The sequence below is a fragment of the Nestor notabilis genome, unplaced genomic scaffold (genome assembly GCF_000696875.1).
Source record: "Nestor notabilis isolate BGI_N333 unplaced genomic scaffold, ASM69687v1 scaffold2473, whole genome shotgun sequence".
NCBI classification, from domain to species: domain Eukaryota; kingdom Metazoa; phylum Chordata; class Aves; order Psittaciformes; family Psittacidae; genus Nestor; species Nestor notabilis.
The window spans coordinates 28,764-56,232 of record NW_009921322.1 but is presented as its reverse complement, the minus strand read 5'-3'; the positions used below and the strand labels follow the sequence as shown (position 1 = coordinate 56,232).

The 27,469-nt window shown below is 36.7% G+C and overlaps 1 protein-coding gene across 1 annotated transcript in view; it reads right to left on the bottom strand.

The window, feature by feature from the left end:
• The window catches only part of LOC104403062 (docking protein 6-like), a gene marked incomplete at its 3' end in the record, with an annotated part of 56,741 nt that overhangs the window by 21,371 nt on the left and 7,901 nt on the right, over window positions 1-27,469 (bottom strand). The window contains exons 2-3 of the mRNA XM_010011095.1: window positions 25,226-25,415; window positions 687-825 (exon numbers count right to left, since the gene is read on the bottom strand). Coding sequence (XP_010009397.1) covers window positions 687-825; window positions 25,226-25,415 — 329 coding nt within the window. The remainder of the gene's footprint in view (window positions 1-686; window positions 826-25,225; window positions 25,416-27,469) is intronic.

Below are 27,469 nucleotides of genomic sequence, written 5' to 3'. Positions count from 1 at the left end.
AATGATCCCATATTTCAGGTCCTTTTCCCAGTGTTATAATTTGAAGGGAAAATGGACAGACGCTGAAAGCGTGTACATGACTGCCTACTGAAACCGACTGGACTTCTGCTCATGCTGACAATGGGGCAGAACTGGTACTGTATAAGCTGCCACAGAACATTTTCACTTCCAGTCCATGCCCTTTCAAAGGTAAATGGAAAGTCTTAGTTTCCTTCTCATGCCTTTCTCTTACTAACATGGTACTTGGCTTCAGCAGCTGGTTTCTTAGCATAAAAATGAATGTATCACTTAATATTCTGAATCATCATTTTTGTGTCTAGAGACCTCCATAAATGGAATAAATTCCAAAACCAAACACCATGATCTTATTAGTTGAAGTATAAAATCAACAGATTTTTCAGCATCTCATACACTGCTCACAGCTTCTGTGCAGTTTATGGTACTGAGCAATCCAAAAAGACACCAACAACAACCATTATACAGCACATGCTGAAAATCCCTGACCATGAAAACACATGAATATGAAAATCTCCTTTGTCTTTGTACACAGCTAATACCATCATTACAGATGAATCCATGGAATGCAATTACTCCATACTTCTTTTGTTCATTACCATTTTTAAATAAAGTTATAAAAAGTTTAAACTTTTTAAATAAGTTTAAAGATTTTGGTGAAAGGCCCTTACCCTTGCCTTCTGCTCCATTTCCATCATTAATCTTTCATGTTGCTCTGCTATTGCCAGTGTTGCAGAATGGACTTTCTGATATATCATTTCTCCTTCTCGTGTCTGAAAGGTGAACAGCCCCTCTCCTGTGTCACACATCCTGCAGTGAGATTTAAGCAGAATGGAAAGAAAAAAATAAGTACTATGTAATTTTTATCTAACTATTATAAAAAGTGCACACCTTGCAGTAGAAAATTCCAACTTTCATAGTTATACCCTGGAATTCTGAGCATCTGCAGTTATTTTTACCATTGAAGAGAGACATATTACAACAGATATGCTGAACACGAACATAACCTTTAAATTCAGATTTAATCATCATCTGGGTAGTGAAAAAGAAGTTTTAGCATAGAATAAAAACTTGAATACAGTCAGCTATTTCCAGCATTGTTCAAAATGTCTACACATGTAAGAGGGAGCTCAATTTGATTCTCTTAACCTATTCAAGCCAGAAAGACAGCATTAAGAGGGTTAAATTATAACTGTCTCAGTGCATTTATGTGAGGCAGTGTCTAAAGCTATCTTGATAATTACAAAAGCCGTTCAGTGAACTTGACAATAGGAAGAGTATTTTGATAGTGTAAGAAGATTAAATAGTGAAAAAAAATCCAGAAAAAAAATTTACTTTCTTCTTTTGAGAGAGCAACTGCTGTTACCCTTATCTGTGATATCACTGTGGCACTATTCTAAGGAAGAAGAGTGGTACATGGTAATGCAATGTCAAAGCGGGCTGAGAAATATACCAAATGGGAAGGGACAACAATGTTAGGTTATTGAGTGACCTTCACCCAGAAATCCTGAGGCAAATTGCTGAGCATTTTAGCAAAATGTGTCCTGAGTAGCCTAACATTCTAACAGGTTTTTAAATACCAATATCTTTAAAGTTTGCCGCCCAGATTCTGTATGGTTTTTCATATACTGATTTTTAAAAATCTTTTCCCATCAAATGAACATACAGATCTATGTTATTTTGATTGAAATATGATTTGATTTGAATTTGTCTCCTGCTATATTACATGCACACACTATTGTATTACTGCTTCTTGAAAATGGAATAGTTTTTCATGAGACATCTTTTTGTCAAATTAGAATACAGCTTCCCACAAAATTTTATTTCAAAACTCAGCTGAACAGGACTATTGTGCTATAGAAGAGAGTACTGAGAGTTCAGCAGTTGCTTTTGATTTCAAGGCTGAGAACTGAAAATAAAACCTTATTAGCACAAAATCTTGCTTGTCGCTGGAGGAGACATGCTTTTGTGAGAGTCCTATAGAGAACTTATTCATAGCTGTGTTTGGGAAGAACAGAAGGTACTGGAGGCAGAAACAGATAAAATAGAGGTGTTCCTGGAAACTACCTGGTGAAAATACTTAGTAATGATCAGTTGAGGTGTCTAAAAGAAAGTCATAGTCTTAAGAATAGACAATTCACAATATTATCCATACGGAGATTATCCATAATTCTGGAATGAAAATAGTCTTCTCCATCCCAAGATATAAAGAAAATACAATCTATTTTGGATACAGGAATTATTTGATCAATATTTATGTGATGTGCTGATTAATAGGTTAAAAAAAACCCACAACTTTTTTATTAAAGTCCAACAGAGATTGATATCCCTGCTGTGAACATTTAAGATACTTTATATCCTTCGCCACAGTCCTCCAAAGAGCTTCTGGTAGAAATAAAATGTCTCCAGAGTTTTGCGACATTATGGCAACAGCTTTTCAGATCCCTCAGGGCATCATATAGCTGGTACTCTGCTTTTGTGTAAAGACATCTTAATAAAATTCAAACAGCGTGAAATGGAAAGTCTGGAAAAAATTAGGAGGCTTCAGAAACTGAAGCAAAATATGATCTTTTTGTTGGTTTCAGAGGATGAAAAATCCTACAGGGATAAAACCAAGGAAAAAGGGAATGGGGCATAATTAAGATTCAGGAGTTAAGTTGCTTGTTTTGACAGAGCAAAACCTATTTGCCACCCTTGCTGATCAGAATAGGGTCTGTACCACCTGCATGAGCCATGGGTGGAGGCAGCGGTGCAGGCTGTGGCAGTGCCCTAGCACCTCACCCACTGCACAGGACAGCACTGCAGGGCCCTGCTTCCCCACAGCAATGGGTGACTGTGGCAGACATGTCACAGCAATGCTGGAAAGCCATAGATGACAGCCTCTCTGCATCTGCATTGTGGGCTTCCCTGGCTAATGACGGATGATATGCATGCAGCCACTCCCTCTCCTTTTCCTTCTTTCTCCTTCTTTGTCTTTCTCACCTTGCCTCCTCTCCTTCGCTTTTTCCTTTCCCTTTTTCCCTTTCCCTTTTTCCCCTTTCCCCTTTCTCCTTCCCCCTTGCCTTGCCTTGCCTTCCCCTCACTTCTCTTCCCTTCCCTTCTTTTCCCTTTCCTCTTCCTCTCCCTCTCTCTTTCTCTTCTTTCCCTTTCCCTTTCCTTCTCCTTTCTGTTCTAGTCTGTTCTTTTTTTCTGTTCTGTTCTTTTTTTCTGTTCTATTCTTTTCTATTTTCTGTTCAATTCTATTCTAGTTATGACACCAAGATCAGCTGCATGTATTAGGGTTAATTTCAGTCTTTCTAGAACAAGGAAACACGAACTAAAATAGAAGCACTCTAAAGCATGATGGAGGTGGGACAGGCAAAGGGGTAAGTGTGCTCTTGTAAGCTTAAGAGTTTTGCCAAAAAACCAAAGGCCCTTTACTTATCTGGCTACAGGAATGGACAAGCCCATAAGTTGAAGCACACTTCCTGGCTTGTTCTATTTACACTCAAAACATAGCCAGGAAAACAAAGAAACTCTTTTCTTTACAGCCTTCTCTGCTGCCAGATAACTGTCCATTAAAAGCTACAGTTTCAGGTTTAGCCTTGCTAATGCATTGCTTTATTACGAGTGAAAATGAAATAACTGAGGGTAAATTAAAGTTTTTTCTATGTTAAATGCAGATATGATTGTTCAGCTGCTAATTTATTAACATCTTCATAACTTCTGCATGTCCTATAGTCACTTTAGAGAAAAGACAGGACACAGATCTGGGCCTCTTCTTTCCCTGATACTGCCACAGTTATGCACTGCAGTTCTACCAACTCAGTATGACCTTCACTGTCAAAAAACTTCACTGACTTTGTATACTTTAATTTTTTTATGACACACTTAACTGTCTGTGGATGCTTGAAAAGTGCTGATATTAGCTTGTCTATTTCTGTGTTTTCCAACTTTAAAACAGGGATGTTATTAACCTATGCTTTAGGATATTTAAGGATTCAATACATTAAAACATAGGAAGTGCTTTACAGAAATAGGAAAGTGCATTTTTTTCTGTGTTAGTACAGATTGATAAAACTGAGCAAATCACAAAATCAGTAGATAAACCAGTAAGAAGTTTTACTTCTTAAAACACTTCCTCAGCTTTTCACAATCATCATTGTTAGCAGATCTGGCTCAAAAGCCAGAGGAAGGAATAGGAAGGTGAGAGCTAAGCTTGTGGCCCAGAAACTGGAGAAAGGGATCAACAGTGAAAGTTCTTGCTTTTACTCAGAGGTAGAGCTTCTGTTCAAGCCAAAGAGATTTTCCCACCAGTACTGCCAGACTTTTTTTCGGCATTTCCCAAATTCCCATAAGGCTTCCCACTGCTCACTACAGCAACTTCATCTTTTAGAACAGAATCAAGACTATATATTAACTATATATTAACCTCGTAGAATTCCCTTCAAAAATGAAACTTTTGACTTGACCACCATTTATGAACTGTACCTTTTGCCAGTCAGAGATTCATGCTCTCCTGTCATGGTTGAAATATTTTAAAAGTTTAATGGTGCAATATTCAGCAGCTGCATGAGAGGACAAGAATTTGACATCTCAGCTTCATTTCACTATTTCAGTTAAGGGTAAAACGCATTTTCACAATAATGAAGGTTGTCTGAAAACTGAGATGCTCAGGAACATTATTTTCTATAAGATCTTGTTTTAAAATAAAGGATAAATGATCACTGTAACTAGAAAATTTTTAGTTTTTCATATATCTAAATCTAAAATTTAATGGATTTGAATGGCTTCTTTTTACCCACAAATAATTTAGCATTAAAGAACTAATGGCTGTCATATACTGAAAAGTATGTAAAATTACATACAAATAACTAAAAAGGTAAAGATCCTCAAGTAGGCATTGAAAAAAACACCATAAAAATGTCTATTATTAGTATGTATGGCTGTTAATAACTAATACATAATAAATAGCTACCATCCTAGTTTAACATTTATAGTTCTTTAAATAAAAAGGAATTTTAATTTTTTAAAATGAGAATAGATCATGAATAGGCATTGTCCTGTAATCAGAGTGATAAAATTTATCAGTACCAAACCGGCTGTAATTGCTGTTGCATAGTCCGTGCTTGATATGTGAAAAATTATTTCCCTTAAACAGTGAAGCTGTTTACCCAGACACTTCAAGGCCTACCTGTCGGTAGTGCTTATTTGCTGAAGAAGGTGGTCAGCATATGGGACCTGTGGAAGAAACCTAATTGGTATGAAATTTTTAACTCTGAACTGAGGCACTTATTTCTTGTGTTGCTACAGTTTAGATTTTCTAAAATATGGTAGAAACTAGCGATTTTGACTCCAATTTAATTAGATTATCAGTGGAGACACACAAACACTATCTCTCTTGTGGATATCTAACTTTTATTCTTTCCTTGTTTGTTGTTATCTCAACTTGAGCTAAGCCATTTTGACAGAAATACTGTTTGTTCTTCGTGTGCAAGGATATTACAGACAGCATACACTAAAGACAGGCTAGGTAACCAGTAGACCTCACTATAAAATGAATGCAAAGCTACCCTGAGGGTCTAAATTCTTTGCTCATTTCAGACTTAAACACATGCTAGCTTGCTTCCTCCCATACTTGTTCTTTTCTGAGAAAATGAAAAAAGCAAGGAAAGCAAATAAACTCTTTGTGGCAGGGGCATGTTTACATGAAAAGCTCCTTTTATATCTAGGGATACTTATCAAAACAACTGAAAAAGCAACTATGTATGTTTTTATAAAATTGTAAGTCAGCTTCTATGTTGAAAGGGCAGAAAAGCAAAGGAAGAAATAAGGAAATGTTGATAAGAATACTAACTTACAATAAAGCAGACAAAAAAGGGATACATTTGGTGGGGTAATCAATAAGAAATAAGGTAACTACATAAATAGGATATATATGGGACCTAAGAAAAGTCTGTGGGTGAAGCATAGAGAAGACAGTGAAAGGGAAATGTGCACGAAAGCGTAATATTCAGGTAGTGAACTTTGACAGCAGAAGTAAGAAAGACCTAAAGTTGGGGCAAGGTCAGTGAAAGTGGGAAAATGTTCTCTGAAAAATCTGTGGAAGGGGAATGAAGGTCATCAACATGAAGTGTGGGAGACAATGGAAACTATTTGATTATTGCCAAAGAGAAGTAACTGCTTGGCTAGAGAAGAAAGAGTTAAAGAAGAAACAAAGTACAATCAAGCAGAGCAACCCAGCTGGCTGAGTTGGAGAGAGCATAAGATACCAAGACACCTGGCTGAGGAGGAGAGAGCATAAAAATAAGAGACTGGCTATTCTGGGACTGATTGTGAGATGGCGAGCAGTGTTAAAAAACAAACTACAAGTCAGGAACTAAACATGATAAGCTACAAATAGAATGGTGTGAGAGCTAGAGCAATAGGTTAAAAATAACTGTTATTAGAATGGTATAAAAAGTTAGAGCAGTAGGCAATAAGGCGATTCACTGCACGAAGATGCTCTGGGTCCGTGCTGCTGATCTCCACAATGAAGCACAGCAACAACATAAAGGGCAACATCCAGAACAAGGGGACACAGACTGAGTGTGGACTGTTACTCAGCTCCTATGTGAATAATGAGTTAGATTGCCATGCTTTGCCGTCAGCATTTCAGAGCTTTATCTGGGATGTCAAATGGTTGTCCTGGCAATTTTACGATCTGAGAAGCAAATAAAGAAAATTATCTCATATATGTGGCATCTGCCTGCTTCCCTTCATAATGGCATGTACTGGCAAGAATATACAACATGAAAAAGTAATTATGCATGATATCTACTAATTGCTGGCTATAGACATTTCTCCACAATATTTATTGTCATGTTATTGCTCTTCAGCTGAGGTAGGTTAACTTTTCACTGTTCTTGCACATGGACATGAAATATAGATAGCAGTGTTGAATCTTAAATTAGCTTTCTTTCATGTGGAATCTCCTTGAATTTAGGCTGAGCTGATACAGGAAACATGGAATATTACCATACCTCTGATATGGCTCAGTAACTTGGTCATGGAGCTTAGCCCTGAAGATTTATTCAAGGTCAGATCTTGTATTTCTTGAGTCATCCTCAGCATTTTCAACTAAAAGAACTAAAGAATCCCTCTTGCCACCAAAGCAGCTTTCCTGCTGCACTTATGACAACATTTTGCAATTCTCAGAAGGAAATGAGTGATGATGGTTTGCTACCAGGTAGCTGGGATTCTATCACTCAGAGGAACCCAGGAGTACTGCTCCAATATCTTCCAGAGCAGTTTATTACTTTCCAAGTTGAACATCTTTTTAAAATATTATTTGCAGTCACAGCAAAAAAACTCTTACGTGATGGTCTGATGACTATTCTAGTCTTTACAAACAGAGAAGCATCTCCTCTAAAAGGGAGATGTTTTGTGTGAATAGTGTTTTTTCATGATAAGATTTCTTTTTCTGCCTAAACCAAATGACCATTTAAGTGGTATAATATAAACAAAAATTTTCTCATGAAAACATGCTTTTATTTGTTTTGTCAGATAGGAGACATTTCTGTACAGTAGTAGTGATAAGTATGCCTCTTGGGATATTTTTTCTACTCATTGCTTGTGCTGCCTCTACAATCGCCGTCTGTGCTGCACTCTGTGATAGCAAATTTAGATGAGTGGGGCATATCAGGGCCACTAACTGATTCCTGCACGTCAGAGGCTTTCCACTTTTTGCTTAATGGAAGTGAAGAAAGCAAGCTCTGTCTTTCTCTGGACTATATCAATGATTGTCCACTACAACTGTAATTCTCTAATTCATTTCCATGGAGTTAATTCTTGTTCATCATAAGACACAGTGGAAAAATTGTATTTCTTTCTTTTTTTCTGTGGTTCAGTTTTGATTAAAAGGAGCATTCTGTCAGGGACTTATTTCAGACCACTTTTAAATGGTTGCTACCAAACTTTCCATCTCTTCTCATTAAAATGTCTTTATTTATACTAATTACTTTTATATATCAGAATAAATGTAACTAGTGCTGAAGATTTAAAGGCAGTAAATTATTCTCAATGTTTGCTACAGTATAAAAAAGCAGAAGTCATGCATACAAGGTAGAACGTGGAGATTAACATGTAATTATGAAATATAGCCATATGTAACAGTAAATATGCTGTGAAGAGGCTCTGTTTTCTGCTTCCTAGGTCTTAGAAAGTAAACTAGAGTCAAAGAGAGAAGCAATATTCTGGAGTCTAAGAAGTTGAATCCCAAATACCTTAATATGACTATAACTACATTTTTCATCCCTTCCTGCTTATAGACTAGCTTCATAAAACATGACTTAGACATTTTGACGAGGAAGATTGGACTGTGTTGTTTGTGCTTTATCACCTATAAGAAGGATTCTAGGTTGCACATGTAAATTACCCTCTTGTGTCACTATTCAGTTCATATTATTTAAATCAGTGTAGGTAATTAATGTGTACGTATATGTAAAACCCAGTTTATGGAGACTTCTGGACCCCTTAACATTTTCTTAAAAAAAATAATAAATCAGTTATTAAAGAGAGGATAATAAACCCAGTTGTTGACATGGTCTGAAATACAGTAGACATTTGTATTTCTGAGTTTAAGTAATAGAACAAACATGAAAATGTTGTTTGATAATTAGTTCTGTTAATTTTTAAAATTCAGGTCTTGCTGATAATCATAGAATCATAGAATCATAGAATAGTTGGGGTTGGAAAGGACCTTAAGGTCATCTAGTTCCAACCCCCTTGCCATGAGCAGGAACACCACACACTAAACTATGTCGCCCAAGGCTCTGTCCAGCCTGGCCTTGAATACCTCCAGGGTTGGAGCATTCACAGCTTCCTTGGGCAACCTATTCCAGTGCCTCACCACCCTCACTGTGAAGAACTTCTTCCTTATATCTAACCTAAAATAATATGATGAAATAATGATGAAATACTATTTAACAGTGTCTTGGACAAGTATCTATTCTTACCAGCTCTGTGAAAGATAAACCAAGAACTTCTATATTATCATTTTACCACAGAAGCAGCAGCTACAATTGGCTGTACAACAAACAAACAGACCAACGAAAAACCTTAGTCTCAAAAAAGTAAAGAGCTTGGAAAGACTACAAACAGCTAAATTTTTCTTTAATTAAACCTTTACACTCATCATAGTTTGGCTATTAATTTTCAGCTTATTTTGAATGGGAGAGATATAAGTTCCAAATCCTGGAAGCTGGGATCATATTCAAATACAGACATTTGCTACAGGAGATCTGGCACCCTGTTAAAAGCTATTATTCCCCAGTGAAGACAAACACATCCCATAAAAATATTACTAAGTCCATATTTGGCAGAACACATGTGAAGCACCATTAATCTACATGAATACCATTCACTTTGATAAACACAAAAATGTTAGATATAAAACCCAAATAAGACCATTCTTAATTAAAAGAAAAGGTTGTGTAATAATACAAAAGCCTTGTGGCAGCACATCACTGCTGGCTACAACAAGCTCCCTTTTGGAGCCCGAAAGTCACTGTTATATTCAGGACTACTCTTTGCCCAAGGTGGTGTGGATGGAAATCCTCTCAGATGATACTAGCTAGTCTGAATGAATTCTGAACACTATGTGACACAACTCTGAACTCTGAACTTACCCGAGGTTTGGAAAAAGACATCTACTAATTAACAGATGTTAGCACAGTAACAGCCAATGAACGAATTTGCATAAATTTATCTGTTAATTTTACTTCATCTTTGAGGAACGTGGGGTGCTTATAAGCTATGGTATTGGACACTATTATAGAGGTGCCAATATTTGGAGTAATTGATCATGCTCAACCTAAAAGTTACACTAAAAAGAGGTTTTGCATCTGCACATACCAACAAATATGATACTAAGAATTTAACATGGGACCACATTTGAAATGACCTACAAGTGTATTTGTCCTATAATGCCTCATTAATCTGTCATCTATGTATTGAATGTTATTGGAAACACATTGCACCTAACATGATGCAGACAGATGCTGTGTTTGTGTAATTGCTCTCCTTTTTATTTTGACAGCAAGCACAAGAAAAAGATGTTTCCTTCATTTTGATCATTTTGAACAAAATATATCCAATTAAAGAGAGAAAATTTCTGGAGGGCTGAACAGGAATGAACTAATATAATTAACTTTTTTGATAGATTAATACTGTCAAGATAATAGAAGTAAAAAATATTAAGGAACTAATATAGAGCCAGGTTTAAAACCATACAACCAGAAAAAAAATAAAAGCGAATTAGTCAATTATAACATGCATTCAAAACATCAGTTTTCCTAGTTTATGTAAAACAAATGTTATATTCTCTCATTTCAAAAGTGGGACACCTAAAGTGCAAAGAAATAACAAAGTGAACACCCCAAGCACTCTACGCTGAGTTTATTGACTACTTCAAAATAAGGCATTTCAAATGTCTACCCCCTTTTTCCCTCCCATCCCATGCCCCCAGTTCCCCTTCCCTTTTAAGTGCACCATCAGTAATGGTTTTGATCTCTTACAGCATTTATGGTCAGCCCCTCTCCTCTCTGAAACTTCCAGTAAAGTATGATTTTATTGTGATGGGGATTTAAACACTGCTGTTTTCTTTCAATGTCACTTTCTCCATCTTCAAGGTACAAGAGCTACTACTGTGACCACTTTGTGGCCACAGAGGAAGTTTTAGAAAGTCATATGCAAATATTATGAGCACACAGGGTTGTCCAGACACCCACCACGATATGTACATACACTAATGAGTAATTAACATATGCTAATGACATCCAAGGACTTATCAACACTAATCTCAAAACTGGCAGGTTGCCAACTCCAGTTTAGGAGCAGCCTGCCACAGCAGCTACCCCTGGCACAGGGAAAAGCACTAGGGATGAGACAAGGCAGGGACTAGTATTGAAATAAATAAATAAAAAAACCCTGTATTTCTCCGCTGCTGACAGTAAGAACTGAAGATCTTAACAGAAGTCCACATTTCTGGTCCAAACTTTAACTAGCATGTATACAGGCAAGTGGTCAAATAATGTCTTCAGTGGAAATCTGAATGAGCAATAGTAACATAACATCAGAACTACTTGCAGAAAATATACAGACTGCACCACAAGTATAAAACATTCATTTAACTTCCACCAGTTTTCCACATGTGCTGTGTAATTTACAGAGGAAACATGACTTCCCTCCCATTTAGTTTAACTTTTCCTCTTTGACATAAGCCAGGCAGAAGTAAAGTAGACAGATTTTCCCTGTTGTCCCAGTTGCAAACAGCACCAGTTCTGTTACGGATCAAACAACTTGCACTGCATTCACCTGACATCTCTGACTCCAACTTTGATTGTGTATATGATATCCTTGTGTTAAATACTTCCAGCAGTGGGAAAACTTTCTGTAAGGATTTCTCATTAGCCTGATAGCTAAAATCAATTTTAGTTGGTGTTCAGGTAAGTAGCAGCTTGATAAGGTCTTGAGGACTCTTAAAATATTTTTTGCAAAATAAAAAAAGGCACTCCTTTCAATTACAAAAGTAAGTGGCTAGGAAAAGGTACAAGTGGATAAAAACAAAGAAATAAAAAGAAAGAGTCCTGCAGAAGAAAATCATCACAAAGAATCATATATATCAAATAATAAAGAAAAAGGTCAGGAAAAGCATACAAAAGGATGGAAAATTAGCAGAAAGTATTTACAGTTTATAAGAACATACTTGTTCTCCCTGCATACTTTCCTATAATATCTTATATCTCATATAATATCTTTTCTCTAAAATTTCATGGGATGTAATGTTTTGATAAATGTGTATTTTCACCTCTGATAAACGGCAATTAGTTATGCTGATTAGGTTATCTTAGTTGAGTGTCTGTTATGAATCTTGTGTGAAACTAATGGTGCTGTACTAGATAAAAAAAAACATGGGTTATGCTATCTTTAGTGAGGAGTCTGCTTAAACCAAAAAGATTTAAGTTAGAACGGCAAGAACCATGGCTATTGTGTGTATATGCCACCACCTATTCTAGGCAAGTATTTCCTCAGACCAGTTATCTGTATAGCACAAGATGCTACTAATTGACAAGAAATGCACAAGTCAACCAAAAGAGGGAAAAACAAGACTGCAAAACAAATTTGAGATAGTGGACTCTAAAAGTATTAAATGCATCTTCTTTAATGCATAAAATCTTAAAGCACAAGCCTGTTCTTTTCCCAGGGAACTTGGGGCATTGTTCGAAAACAAAATCAAAAAAGCAATTGTCCTTTGCTGTGAAAAAACACTAACAAGCTACTTTTACACTGGAGCTTACTTGTCTGGTTCAGTATTTCAGAGCTGAAGCCTCCACAGTTCTGCGCTGCCTTAGCAATATTTTTGTAAGAAATTTATAACAGCCATGGAACTGCTCTGAACACTGGAATGTGTCAATCCCTTATGGCCATGATCACGTATTCCAGGTTTAAAAAATCCATGAACTATAGATGCAGTACCTACTGGTTTCATCAAACATTTATATATGGATATTCAAAAAAGAAGCACTATAGGTGGCAGAAGAGAAAGTGTACAAATCCCTTATGTGCAAAATGATATGTAATAGATGTTCATGGTTCTTACACAGCAAAAGGTGACCATGCCTTCCCTGGGCACTACACAATAGCTTGGGGCATGTGTGTGGCTATTTCTTGTATGCCGTTAAAACCATTTTGAGTATCCTAGGTAACATTTAAGAAGCCTTTTGAAGTATTTCTCCACTCTGCCATTCTGGACCATTCATATTTTAACTATCCTTCATATCACAGACTGAATATCAGTCTCAAATGCTAATACACATTTCTATTTCTGTGAATTACTATTTCTGCTGTAATTTCTCTGATGGTCTTTTTTACCAGCTATTTGACACTACTTTCACATGCACTGAATGCTTTTTTCTTGGCTGCCCTCAATTTTATCTGTGCTTCTAAGACCAAGAGCTAATCATACTGAATTTTCTTTTTATATTTTTTTCCTCTGAGAAATTGGTTCTAAAAAGCTTAAAGAAGCCTCCCATAAAAATGCAAAGTACCTGTGAAATGAATATTTGGGATGGTGTTGTCAACATCTGCCAATAACAAGCACTTATCCTGGCCAACCTCTTCCTGCTACTTTTTGTTCAAATCTTTCACACTTTCTGATAAGATGCTGCTTCTAAAATGATATACATGTTCTAAAAGCTGATACAGTGTTCCACCAGAAAACCAGCTACCTTTTGCTTCTGTCTTACCAGCCCATGTATTTCATCACCACATTCCTATCTCTTCCTATTCCATGTGCTTAGCCCATTCTTCCCTCCCAGCCCTGCTGACCTTCCCTTCTGTTTTCATCCATCCATTGAGATTCCTTTAGTCCCAGCAAGCTGGTCCACATGCTGTTCAATGTGTGTGCAGAACAGCTTTAGCACACTCATACTCTGGTCCTCTCCAGACCAGTGTTGGTTTGCATCACTGCTGTCACTCTTTATTCTCTGGTGACAGTGACAGTACTCTTAGAGAAGCCACCAGTAATACAGATGATCCAACCTGTTCTTTCATGAAATAAAACTCTGGCACCCTCAGTCATCATCTCAAAGAACTTAGGAGTTTTCCACTGAATCATCACCTAGACTATAAAATTTTCTGCCCTTCACTCCCACTCCTTACAGTAGAAGATACTTACGGTCAGATAGTTTATATTTTTTTAGGCTTTAAATGCTGCATACTAATAAAAGCAGTTTTATAGTAAGTGATGATAATTTTTATTTAGTTTGATAATAAATTTGATGATATTTCAGCCATAATAGCACAGATTTCAGGAAAATAAAACCTCTTCTATCATTCAAACCAAAATATTGTTTTCAGCGAGCGTATTGGGGATCATTCAAAGTATCATTTTAAAAGATGAGTATTTTCCAAGTTGGACAGAGAATTAAAAAAAAAAAAAAGAAAAAGTGAAAAAATGTGAAAATCTGTGTGTAAAATCTGGTTCAAGCAAGCCATGCGAGTACAATGTTATATTTGACTTTTTGGCCACTGACAGCGTAATCAAGTAGATGAAGCATCTCAGTGAATTACAGCACAGTACTCAGTTTTATTCCAAAAAGTCAGAAAGATCAAATGATGTTTGGAGTCACTGAGATTGAGGTATTCCATTAGATGCTGCCTCTCCCTCCCTCTTTCTAATAAGATAGAAGCTTTTTAGAAAATATGTGACAAATGACTACTCACAGCAGAAATAAATTACACACCACAGAGTACAGCATTATTAATAGTGCAATGATAGTAATAACTTACTGTGATGGCAAAAAAGTTCTATTAGGAGGGACACAGTAGCTAATAGCATTTCCTCTAATAGGGGCTAAGGGACAAACCTTCCTTCGGTACCTTGTAAATAAGGGGAAGATTAAAGGAGCATGTGGGACCAGTCAAACACACCTCTAAAATAGCCTGACTCTTCCAGAATACTATTGAGTAGGCACTGCCGGTAAAGTGCTCTCTATCTCCCCTACGTGACAAGAGCTTTTTAGCATGTTTTAAAAATATCCCAGGTATTCTCTGGTTTGTCATTTTAACACAAAAAGCAAGTGAATGCAAACTCCTCATTAACTTACTTTCAATACTATTAATCTTGATTTTGTTTATTTATCTACAGCTTTTTACAGAAGACTAGATTTTTTCTAATTAATGTCAAAATTAATGAAATTAATTCAGTTAATGGATGAAAATAATCATTACCTTCATGATTATTAAGTTTTGCAAACAAAATTTGTAAAACACTAAAACAAAAGAAAAATACATTAAAAAGTAAGATACTCATATCTTCCAACACAGTCATGTGTGCACTGAAACCAATATGTAAGTTTGGAATATATATATGTTTGGAAATATGTATCTATAATATACATATATATATAAAGCTCTGTTGGTAATGGTGTTCAACTTGCTAATGAAAAGCCAGAATACAGCTACTGAAAAATCACTATGGAATTTTCCACACTAGTGTTTTTGTCCTCACACTGTTATTGTATTGAGAATACAGAAGTATTTGTGGAACTTCTATACATCAGTGAATGACAGTAAAGGCCAAACTGACTTCGTTGACCTCTTTCTGAAGCAAAGAAGTTACTGGGCACCCTTATCCTCCAGAAAAGCTACATTTTAGTAAATTTAAACAAAAAGATGATAATGGGCATTTTATAAGTGAGTTTATTGTTAGAACAATGAATTAATGCTATCTGAAAGAACAGCGGGAATTAGGCAGATATTAGGCTGCATCCAAAGGAGCGTGACCAGCAGGTCGAGGCAGATGATTCTCCCCCTCTGCTCTGCTCTCATGAGCCCCCATCTGGAGTACTGCATTCAGATCTGGGGCCCCCAACACAAGAGCAACACAGAACTGCTTAAGTGAGTCCAGAGGAGGGCCAAGAAGATGATAGGATGGCTGGAGCATCTCTCCTATGAAGACAGGCTGAGATAGTTGGGCTTGTCAGCCTGGAGAAGAGAAGGCTCAGAGAGACCTTAAAGCAGCCTTCCAATACCTAAAGGGGGCCTATGAGAAATCTGAAGAGTGACTTTTTATAAGGGCATCTAGTGACAGGACAACAGGCAATGGCTTTAAGCTGGCAGAGGGGAGATTTCGATTAGATAGTAGGAAAAAATTCTTCACTACAAGGACGGTGAGACACTGGAACAGGCTGCCCAGAGAAGTTTTGGCTGCCCAGTCCCTGGCAGTGTTCAAAGCCAGGTTGGATGGGGCTTTGAGCAGCCCGGTTTAGTGGAAGGTGTCACTGCCTTTGGCAAGGGGGTTGGAACTAGATGATCTTTAAGGTCCCTTCTAACCCTGCTGTTCTATGACCTTATGATTCTATGAATCCTCCCAAGACAAGCCTGATAAAGCGGCCTTCTCAGCTCATGAGTAGTGACTGGCAGTCATGCTATACTCAGCTTGATTCCAGTATAACCAAGTCCCAAGACTGAGAGAAAAATAAAACTTCCACTGCAATTTCTCATGTGACATACTAAAATGACATTTAGATAAACCTGTGTGCCAGCTGAAGTGGAAGAACAAGAGTTCCTGACAACAAATAAAGCCTACAAACATTTAAAACCGTGCCCCTTTATGCTTCTGCATAATACTCCACCTGTGTATGTGTAAACAGGGGTTTGCACAGTTCCTACATACTCATGAGTAAGGCTCTTTTGTTGTGCAAATTCCAGCCTTTGCATTTAGATTACTTCCTTCTATGTCTGTACAGTACACAGCCTGAGCACAGAGGATATTCCAAACCTTCTCCTAAATTGATGATACTACATTCATAAGCTTTGAAGAAAAGGAGGATTTATTTGCGTTTAGCATGCTTGCTGGCTAGGTGGTTCTCTGTGCAAAATGTGGCCTTCTGGATTGCCCTTGTGAAGTGTTTAACACTTCTACTGTCTGCATAGATAATTAGGTGCCCAGTTTCATCATTTTTAATTAGATCATGCAAATAGACTTGCTGGGGGAGATATGCAACAGTATTTACGTGCTAAAATAGACACTCTGGCTTTTATTGTAAATCATATTTAAACAAATAAGAAAGTATATAAAAAAATTCATTACATATTTTGTATACATGTGTTTCTGAGTTTTGCTGTTGATTTATTTGTTAAATTGGAGCCTTTTTATTATGTTTATTTCTTTCAAATCTGAGATATTTCAGTCTTCCTGTATTTTGAGGGAGAAGGTTAAATGTTATTATGTTATTATGACTCTTGGAGAGAAAAGAACCTGCTGTTGGGGCAGGTTATTCAGAAGCATCACGTGAGATTAATTATTGCTATTGCTCAGTGTGGAATTCAAAGGTTAAAATGTAGAGTTGAAACAATAAGCGAGTCCTAATGTGATTTAGAACGTATGAATTATTTCATCTGCTTCTTCTCTGCTCATACATTACACAGCAATAACCTCATTAATCACATTTAGCATCAAGAATATTAATCCAACAATGCATGCTTACAGCAGAGCATATGCATGGAAAAGAACAATTAGAATATGGTTAGTAAATAACAAATCTGGGCTCGAGCATGGATGTAAAGCCATCTGAAAGCGAAATGGCAGCTGGTCTCAAAATACAATAAAACAAGTCTTATTTTGATTATGACATACAACTGTGCTACAAAGGGAGAAGTTCATGTTATCTCAGGATCATCAGAAGGAACATAAAATGCTGTCTGCTGATACATTAGGCAAATGCAACACAATTCTTAGCAATTTCACTAAAAAGCTTTGTAATATTTGAATTAGGCCAATGACACTGGATATCTAGTGATCAGCTGAAAACACACTGCACCCTCTGTGTTGTAAAAGATGCAAATATGAATCACTTTTATAGATACTACAGAGATTATGGCTTCACTTCTGAGTTACATGTCTTCTGTGTTAACTGGACAAACTTTAGGTGACTGTTTTTCTAACTGCATATGTTTAATTCAGTAGAAATTCACCAGGAAATTTACTGGCTATGCAATGGTGAATTAATAAATTAGTGATGTGCTTATTCCTATCAATTTAGTATTTATAAATTTGTTCATGATGATGTTATAAAAATTCAGCTGTGGAGTTTGCTGCTCTGTCCTAGGAGTCACTGACTTGATCTATGTCAGATTAATTCTAGCTTAATAAATGTAACTTTATTATTTCAATGTATTGCTTTGTTTGAGATGTCGTTATTTTTTTCATTAAAATTATAGATTTCACAGCACAGTGTAATGGTTCCTGCATTCTCTGACAGTTGAAGAAAATCTTTTGTAGGTGTTTATATCATGGCTGAATTTTCCAAACAGGGATGAAAAAAATGCAGAAGGTAAAATAGAAATTTAGGATGAAGAAGGTTGTATATAAACCCTTCTCTCTGCTTGCCATGTTCAGATATACTGTGGAGAATTTCATTGTTATGTGAGTTTTGGTGGAACTCACTCTGATTTACCAATGCTAGAGCAGTCTGATAAGAGCCTTGGCAGAGAGAAAATGCAACGAGCACTTTGTAAATCACCTAGAAAAAGCTCTACTAGGTTCTGCTTGTAAAAGAGCTTTTAGATTAGCTACCATGATCTAAAACAGATTAAGAGTCCTGTAGATGAGTTAAACATGCAACTCATTTTTAAGTAGGGTTTAAGTGAAACAGATGACTAACACGGAACCTATTCCAGGTCAGGAATTTGGCAGAAGGCAAATTGAGAGTTGGAATGAAGTTGGAATGGAAAAAAGGTAGGAATGGAACTACAATTACAACATATTACAGTATAACCTTGGCACTGCTAAATATCAGGAACTAATTAAGCCTTTTTAGTGGTAAAAATTACACTTTTCCTAAAATTGGAGTTATGTGATTACTGAAAAAAAACCAAGGGGAGGATATGTACAAGTGATTCTTGGGTTGTTTTTTTTTTTTTTTAAGTTATTTTAAGATTTTAGCAATACATATTGCTTGGGGAAAGTATGAGAAAGAAGTGAAGAGGCAGTGAGAAAACAGATCAGAAAATTCACATCATGGGTAATTAGGCTTTTTTTTTTAATTACAAAAGTCTGAAAGAAGAAAAAGATCCTAACAACTATTAAGTAAGTGTGGGATACTGAGAGCTCTGAGCAAATACTTACGTGAAATAATTGTTTATTTCAGATATATATATATCTGCACATGGGTGTTCATACTGCTGCTCAACCCAAAGTGACTTACAAATTCTGCTACAAGCTTATGGTTTATAATGTCATTTAGAATAATTTATAATATATGGTTTATAATTCCATAATAAATCCATGATAATGTTAATCTGCAATTTAGATACTCCACCAGCAGTCAGGAATTGAAGGCTTTTCTTCAGGCAGGTATAGACCTGAGTTGATACCTACATCAGTGTATGAAGTCCCAGAACAACTGTCTCATGAGGCACATGCATGAGGGACCTCTCCCCACATAAAAGAAAAAAGAGGATGTTTTCTGTATCTTAAATTTAAGGGTTAATTGACTAATAAATTTCGTATTAACATCAAAAATTGCCACAAAAGACTGACAGACAAGTGAAAGATTTCAGTCAGATGTAGTGCCTGAAGCAAACACTGAACTTTCTGCATCTAGTGTAGCATCTGTGTATCTACCACTTAGAAAATAAGTCTTGGGTTTCATAAAGGGGAAAAAAAACCCTAAGAAATTCTCACATCACCACTCTTCAAAGATTGATATTAATATTTTTCTCAACCAAATAAAGATTCCGGGTCTTAGAAATGACAGAGAATACCACATTTCATTAGATTTTCTCTGATGAACTAAGAAAACAAAATCAAAGGCAAATAAAGAAGGAATAGTCTAGCATGGTTCAACGGGTGTCTCTGAATGCACAGCATGGATCAACTTGGCAATACTAGAAAATGTTCAAATTTCAACGTCTTGTCTACAACACATAAGAAAATAAATTTTAGCAAAGGGAGTGTGTCAGGCATTTGTGGCTCCTGTTCTCGAAGCTCCAAGAACAAGCGTGCTGCCTCCACGTTCTACTCAGCCGGAAAACTTACAGTATTTGACAAGGTTTGGCTGGGGTTTCCACAGCCCATCCCCTAATTGTATTTTCTCGCCGTGTTTAACCAGATTTCAACTTGACTTTGGCTTTTTTTTTTTTTTTTTAATATACTTCTGACCAATGCTTAATAGACTTGACTAGACAGCTTCCATACATAGAAAATACTGTTTAACCTAAATGGCAGAATTGCAGCAAAGCAAAAGAAAGAACATTTCAAAAGGAACAAAGAGACCATATGTGTTTATTTTTCTCAATGCCTCAATCATGAATTCTTAGGCATCTCCTCTTATGCCTCAGTCAGATTGTTTTGCTAAAAGGAAAGCTTGGACAACTGCCTTTTGCAGTTCCAGGCAGTGAATTTTAAACATTGCTTATGGCCTTTGTTATGGATTGTTTGGTTTACAACATCAGCAAAATGTATCCTGTAACTTTGGCAGGAGTCTGAAAACACTGTCTTCACACCTTATCTTGGCTATGAGATATTTCATCTGTACCTCTTTTACTACTTTTCTGGCATGTTTCTTGTACTGCATACAATTAATGCAATCGACTGCAAATTTACAGTACCTTCATCTGGACAGTTAGGTGGGCAGTTCCATAAAAAGCGCACTTCCCATTTCAGGGGTTTAAAATCAGAGACAGTCAGGGACTAATACCCATGTATGTGGAGCAGCAGTTCCGTAAGTCTGAAGAGAAATAAGTGCACTCATGCAGATCAATTGCATTCTTAGGCATAGTATGTCCAACATATCCAATACCCTAAATAATGAGGATGAGGTGCCTGAACACATTATCCATGTCCATAAATTAAGGAAATTCTGTTGACTCATTGATGATTCAACACTAAAACTGCTGTCATGGTTTAACCCCAGCTGGCAACTAAGCATCACCCAGGCGCTCACTCACTCCCACTCAGTGGAATGGGGGAGAGAATCAGAAGGGTAAAAGTGAGAAAACTCATGGGTTGAGATAAAGACAGTTTAACAGGCAAAGCAAAAGCTGTGAGCACAAGCAATGCACAACAAGGAGTTCATTCACCACTTCCCATGGTCAGGCAGGTGTTCAGCCATCCCCCAGAAAGTAGGGCTCCACCACCTGTAACAGTTACTTGGGAAGACAAACGCCATCACTCTGAAGGTCCTCCTCTTCCTTCTTTCTCCAGATTCATTGCTGAGCATGATGCCATATGGTATGGGATACCCCTTTGGTCAGTTAGAGTCAACTGTCCCAGCTGTGTCCCCTTCAAACTTGTGCACTTCCAGCCTACTTGCTGGTGGGGTGGGGTGAGAAGCAGAAAAGGCATTAACTCTGTGTCAGCACTGCTCAGCAGTAACAAAAATATCCCTGTGTTATCAATGCTGTTTCCAGCACTAATTCAAAACATAGCCCCATACTAGCTACTATGAAGAAAAATAACTCCATCTCAGCCAAAGCCAGCACAATTCCCCAGGCCAATCCAAAGCTGGTCAGGTAGAAAGCTTAGCTCTTGGAAAACTAAATGTAAGGCTCCTACCCCAGGTGCTCTGAAATAAGGTGGATTTCACTGTGTTAGGTGCACAGTATTAATCAGCACAAAGCTACTGTAGTGCCTAATGGAGTTGTGAATTCTTATTTTCTGATTGATGGATAGATCGCACGGGATTAGCCCATATCAGGTACTTTAAATAATGAGAATCTCTCCACCCAGCATTGAACTAAGCCACACAAAACTGTGCTTCCACAAATCTTGGCAGAGTTTAGATAGGGAAGAATACAAATTAAGTACATCAACGTGAAAGAAATATTTACCTTCATTGCTCCACTAAGTAATGAAAAATAAGGATGAGTCTAACTTCACAGGCAGTGCAAATTTACATATTTACAAACTCCAATTCAATGCAAAACTAAACAGAAAACTCTGGAAGTTTAAAAGAGTATGTGTTTGTTCTTCCCACAGAGGAGAAATGGCATCCTTCAAATCATGTAGCTGTTATATTTCATTAGACAAGTGAAGAGTTTAGTTTTATACATTGGAGTCCATATTCCCTTTAAATGCAAAGTGATGTATTTATTAAAACATAAATTTAATTGCTGGGAAGCTCAATTTTGATCATTATATTTATCATACTATCTCTTTGCAAATATGTCCATGGACAGAATATATCAATTTATTTTAATGAAGGGATTTATTTTCTCAAACAAAGTAATTCCAAAACTGAGGATGGATAAGAAATATGTAAAACTGAACTCTTAATGTTCATGCAAACCTCATACACATATAGTGCATAGCAACCAAAACTCTGCAAAAAATAAGAACCTATTAAAAATATTTCCTTTAAGACAATTGTCTACATTTAATATTTAAGCCTTAGGGAAAAACAAAAGCAACTACACTTTTACTGCATAACATTCTCATAAAACATTGATGAATGCTTCACTTCTGATAAGATAGCATGCATCAGGAATTTACTGTATTACGGTAATAGCAGATGAAGGGACAAAGAAAATCATGTTCAGAAAGATGAGAAAGACGCTGATTAAAAAATAAAAATATAACCCCAAACAAATCAACAACATTTCAAAATAAGCATTAGCATTGCCCTATATAGTCTTCAGATGTTATTGAAGATACTGAGTTTTCTCTAGTTCTATTCTTTACCTCTACATTTTTCTGTCATTCTAAATCTAGTCTTTATGCATTTCCAAATCATAGAAACATAGAATCATAGAATCCTAGAATAGTTAGGGTTGGAAAGGACCTTAAGATCATCTAGTTCCACCCCCCCTGCCATGAGCAGGGACACCACACACTAAACTATGTCGCCCAAGGCTCTGTCCAACCTGGCCTTGAACACCTCCAGGGTTGGAGCATTCCCAACTTCCTTGGGCAACACATTCTAGTGCCTCACCACCCTCACTGTGAAGAACTTCTTCCTTATGTCTAATCTAAACTTCCCCTGTTTAAGTTTAAAGCCATTCCCCCTTGCCCTACCACTAGAGTTCCTAACAAAGAGTCCCTCCCCAGCATCCTTGTAAGCCCCAAATCAGACGGATAAAGCAATCCCAAGCAAGCAAAAGGGAGGAATCACAGCAAAGACAATAAAGCATAACAGATAAAGACAGTGCTAGCTCAGAATAACAAAATACAGGAAAACAATCAAATTTTCACCAGATTGCATGATCCATGGATTGTAGTGGAAGAGGATATTCAGATACTAGTATGGAATTAAAATACTGTAGGAGGCTTGAAAAAGCAGAGATAGAAGTCACATTTTTACTTGAATGTATACAATCATTATGTATAGTTTGCTAATACTGATATGACATAAAAAAATAAAGCAGTACAGAAAGCAACTACCTTGTAAAAAAGAATTTCACTATGATATAGTATGGCTTTTTTTTTGTATCTAAAACACTGTAGAGAATGACAGACACTTTGAGACATGTATATGAAATCACCTATAAGTGACTAATTTGAATTAGTTTTACCAGCTGAATTTTACCTAAGTATTTCTGAAGATGGTTTACTTCAGAATCAATTAAAAGAAGGGCGTCTACTCACAGACATATATTACTCTGAATAAGAAACATTAGTAAGTCTTCAAGCATTACCTTTTTATACAAAAATAACCTCTTCCCATTAAATAAAATGCATATTTGCAAATACAAATATAGCCAAAGAATCAAATGAATAGTTTATTCACAAAGAATAGGATAAAGTTAATCTTAAGGGTTTTGTTTATTTGCTTGCTTGCTTGCTTTGTTTTCCCCAGAATAATGTGGTATTTTTCAGGCAGTGGTTTTGGCATTTTACTCGCTTTCTGGTATCGTGTAGGTATGCTACTTGAACTAGTTTCACATGAGGTAGTTTGAGGATTAGGGGAAGGAATGATTTAGTAAATTATTCTTGTAAAACTGCACATTTGAATGAGCCCCACAGTATAATAATTGAAATTAAATTGAACCATGGGTCAGCCATTGCTATTTTTTAGTGAAAAATTATGAAATAATAAAAAAGTAGTGATGTTTATATGTGTTGTGGTTTAAGCCCAGCTGGTAACTCAGAACCACGCAGCTGCTCGCTCACTCCCTCTTTCTTCCTCCCCCTCCTCTCAGAGGGATGGGGAGGAGAATTGAAAGAATGTAACTCCCATGCGTTGAGATAAGAACAGTCCAGTAACCAAGGTATAATACAAACCACTACTGCTACCACCAATAATAATAATGATAATGGAAATAACGAGGGGAGAGGACGCAACCGCTCACCACCCTCCGACCAATACCCAGCCCAACCCGAGCAGCAATCTGGTCCTTCCGGGTAATTCCCCCCAGTTTATATACTGGGCATGACGTGCTGTGGTATGGAATACCCCTTTGGCCAGTTTGGGTCAGGCATCCTGTCTCTGCTTCCTCCCAGCTTCCCGTACCCCTCCTCACTGGTAGAGCATGAGACTGAGAAAATCCTTGATTAGACTAAACATTACTTAGTGACAACTAGAAACGTCAGTGTGTTATCAGCACTGTTCTCAGGCTAAAGTCGAACGCACAGCACTGCACCAGCTACTAAGAAGGAGAAAAATGACTGCTACAGCCAAACTCAGGACAATATGGTTTTTAATGGTGAAGTCATCACAGAAAAGCAACAGAGCACTAAAGTGCTCTGTTGACATCAATCTGGATATAGAGAGTTATGAGTTAAGTGGTAACTCCATCTACAAGAAATTGCAGAGGAATTTTGGTTATTACCTTCTTAGGCTGTAGGGTTGAATTGATCCATGCTTTTGTCTGAGATTACCAACTGTACTTTTGTGAATATTTGTTAACTGAATAAGCACACAGCAAAATGCATATAAAGACTGTGTGGTTAACCCAAGAGTGAAGAGACAGTTGTTATTTCAGATTGCTTCAGAAAATTCAGGCTCCACATAAGGGAGTATGATAAACTTAGTAGAGTCTAGAACCATGAAATACAAGATGGAACATCACCAAACACAGAGATAAACACAGAGTAATTTCTGCACAGACATGCAGTGTCTCATATGGAAGGCAGTGGATCTAATGGCAAGATATGAAGTGCATTAAGACATGAAAGGGAGGCAAAACAGAGCTCTATGGACATTTAAAACTGGTCTGAAGATGGAAACGGCAATGAGGATTAAATCTGCAGGCAGAAAAAAGAGCTAGCCTTTTTATGAGTTCACAGTGTTCTCTGTGCTCCTGCTTGCAATTATACTCCAGGGTGGCAATCAGTCACCAAGAACATCCAAAAAGAGTAGTAACTATCATAATGGAAGTTATTCCATTCATACTGTGTGATGAGCCTTTTGCATGATCCAGAATTAATTCATTCTACATCAAAAATACTCAAATTATACCACACTAGTGTTTAAGCACAGTGAGACTCATAAACCTTTAGAATGACAATTCAACCGCAGTCAAATGAAAGTCAGAGGAAGCTTAAGCTCATTTTAAACTTAAGATATACTAACATTTATTTCAAACACTGGGTTGAATATATTGAAAGGTAATGTTCAACAAACTAAAGTCTATGGAAAGGCCATGTATTTCATCTTTCTTTATAATGAAAGGTTAATCTAAGTTATCAGACTGCTTCTCAAAAATCACTGCTTACTTCTTCTTGCTGCTTCTCATTAAGTCTTACCTTCCAGACTCAAATGTGAACCATGTTGAGTCGCGTCCGTATCTCCTCAAAGAGCTCAGAGGCCACATGACCAGCTTGACCTTGGCATTGTGGATGTCCCAGAGATAGATGTTTTCATGTGTGATCTGCATTGTACATTCCCCATAGATATCTAAATTTGGTGTAGGCATAAGATATACATTGAATCGTTCTGCAGAAAAACAAACACAGAATAATGCATGGCCAGTTAAAGTAAGATTTTATACTGGGGGAAAAAACAAAAAAGAAATGATGTATTAGTTACTCATGGTTCAGAAATCAAGGTCCAATATCTATCTTTGAACAGAAGAGAGGATCCACTGATGTCGAAGAAGCCTTGCTAGTGTACATTGGAGGAGTAAGACTGAAACATCTTTCACAGATGATCTGAATATGTCACTCTGACATACGTCCCCATCAACTTAACTGAAGTCCTTTTTCCTCACCTTAAGGTCCACAACTCTTTGCAAATCAAAATTCACAATGACTTGAACTCTGACAGAGATTCCTCTCTCAAAGAATACTACAAGTATCTTGACAAAACATGTATGTACAACCATTGCCCCTTAAAAAGCTTGTACTTAAAATTGCAAACCCAGGTTTATTTATCAAGTCTTGTTAATAATTATGTTCTTTGTGTTCAATTTCTATTTATTTTTAATAAGTCATTATCATCTGTGGAATAACATTTTAAATAATCTGTTGTTTTCTTGAAAAATCTGATTCAACATGGTACATTATTATGGTCATGACAACAACTGCTATCAGCTGCTCTTTCACTGCAAAGTGCACTCATTGCAGTATGAGGCAAAGGGCATTACAATTTTCTGAAGTGCCTGAATTGCACCTGATTTAACAAGCAATGCAAAAAGTGTCCTTAAAAAGAAGGAAAAAAGAAAAAAACCCAAGATGAAATAAACCACCATTAACTCGTATGTAAGGAATTAAACCACAGCAACAGCAGCAGAATTTTAAATAAAGATGCAATTTTCTTTGAAGAATAACTAATGTTTGTATAGGTTGCTTCTACGAAGAAGGAAAATGTCAATTAAATTTCAGGTTGTAGATTTGGAAATGTTAGCCTATATTTTAACTCTAAAGGCATTGAAATCTTACGGGCTTAATAGCATAATATGGGAGATTGCAGCTGATTCACAACTTCCTCTCACAATTTTCTTTCATTTTTGAAATAGGACAGAAATGCAAAATGTTAATGCTACTGCACTGAAGGATATTGACAAAAAAGTTAAGAAATATTTAAAGTATGAGCAAGTGCAATGCTCACTCAATAATCAGTACTGGGAAAATGTACTTTAAAGGGATACCTGATCAGAATTGTCTCTAATTACTCAATAAACAAATTACAGCTTGGTGTGGAGCATTTTTATGCCACCATATGCACCGAATTTTCTCATGGTATCCTCATAAAAATTAGGAAGGAATTTAAAGTAAGCAGAAGAGGAATAAAGTGAGAGAAATTTATCATAGCAGTCAAAATTAGATGCAACTTCCCATAATGTTTGACATTAAATACCACAAATACTATGCCTCTATTTTTTAAACATTTTATATATATATATATACACACACACGTTTCTGACAAATCAGTGAAAATATTACAAATAAGTGCATTAATATAAATTATGTTAGAAATGTGCATACGAGAGAGAGATAGAGAGAGAAAATATACTAGCAAAAGTTTGGCTGAGGAATTAATGGGAGCAGGGAACTGCTCATCAGCAGTAAGAATTGCTGCCTTGCATAGCTCGAAGTAAACTTTTCATCCCCAATGCTATTCTGTTTCAGTCGATTTAATTTTGTCCTGTTAATGACTCCCCAAATGATTCATTCAGTCTCATAGTCATTCGACCTCTTCTCCCAGGGTCTAATTCTTATTAATCACACTAATGGCTGTTTGCCCTAAAAGTTTAATTTTATGACTAAGGTCCAAAGCGTGAAACTCCTGTTTTGTAAAAGCCATCTGACAAACAGCATAAATGAATAGATTAGCAGGTGCTCCTGAGATCACTGCAAAGAATTTCTCCTAACCCTCAGACGAGTCCATTGGGCACAACTCTAACCAAACGCCTACTAAAGTAAATGCAAGGACTCGCACATGGGAGTATGGGTCAATGAGTACATTGGGAAGAGAATGGTAGAGCACATGGTAAGTTATACTGCACAATGGTATTATATATGTATGTATGTATGTATATATGCCCTTTT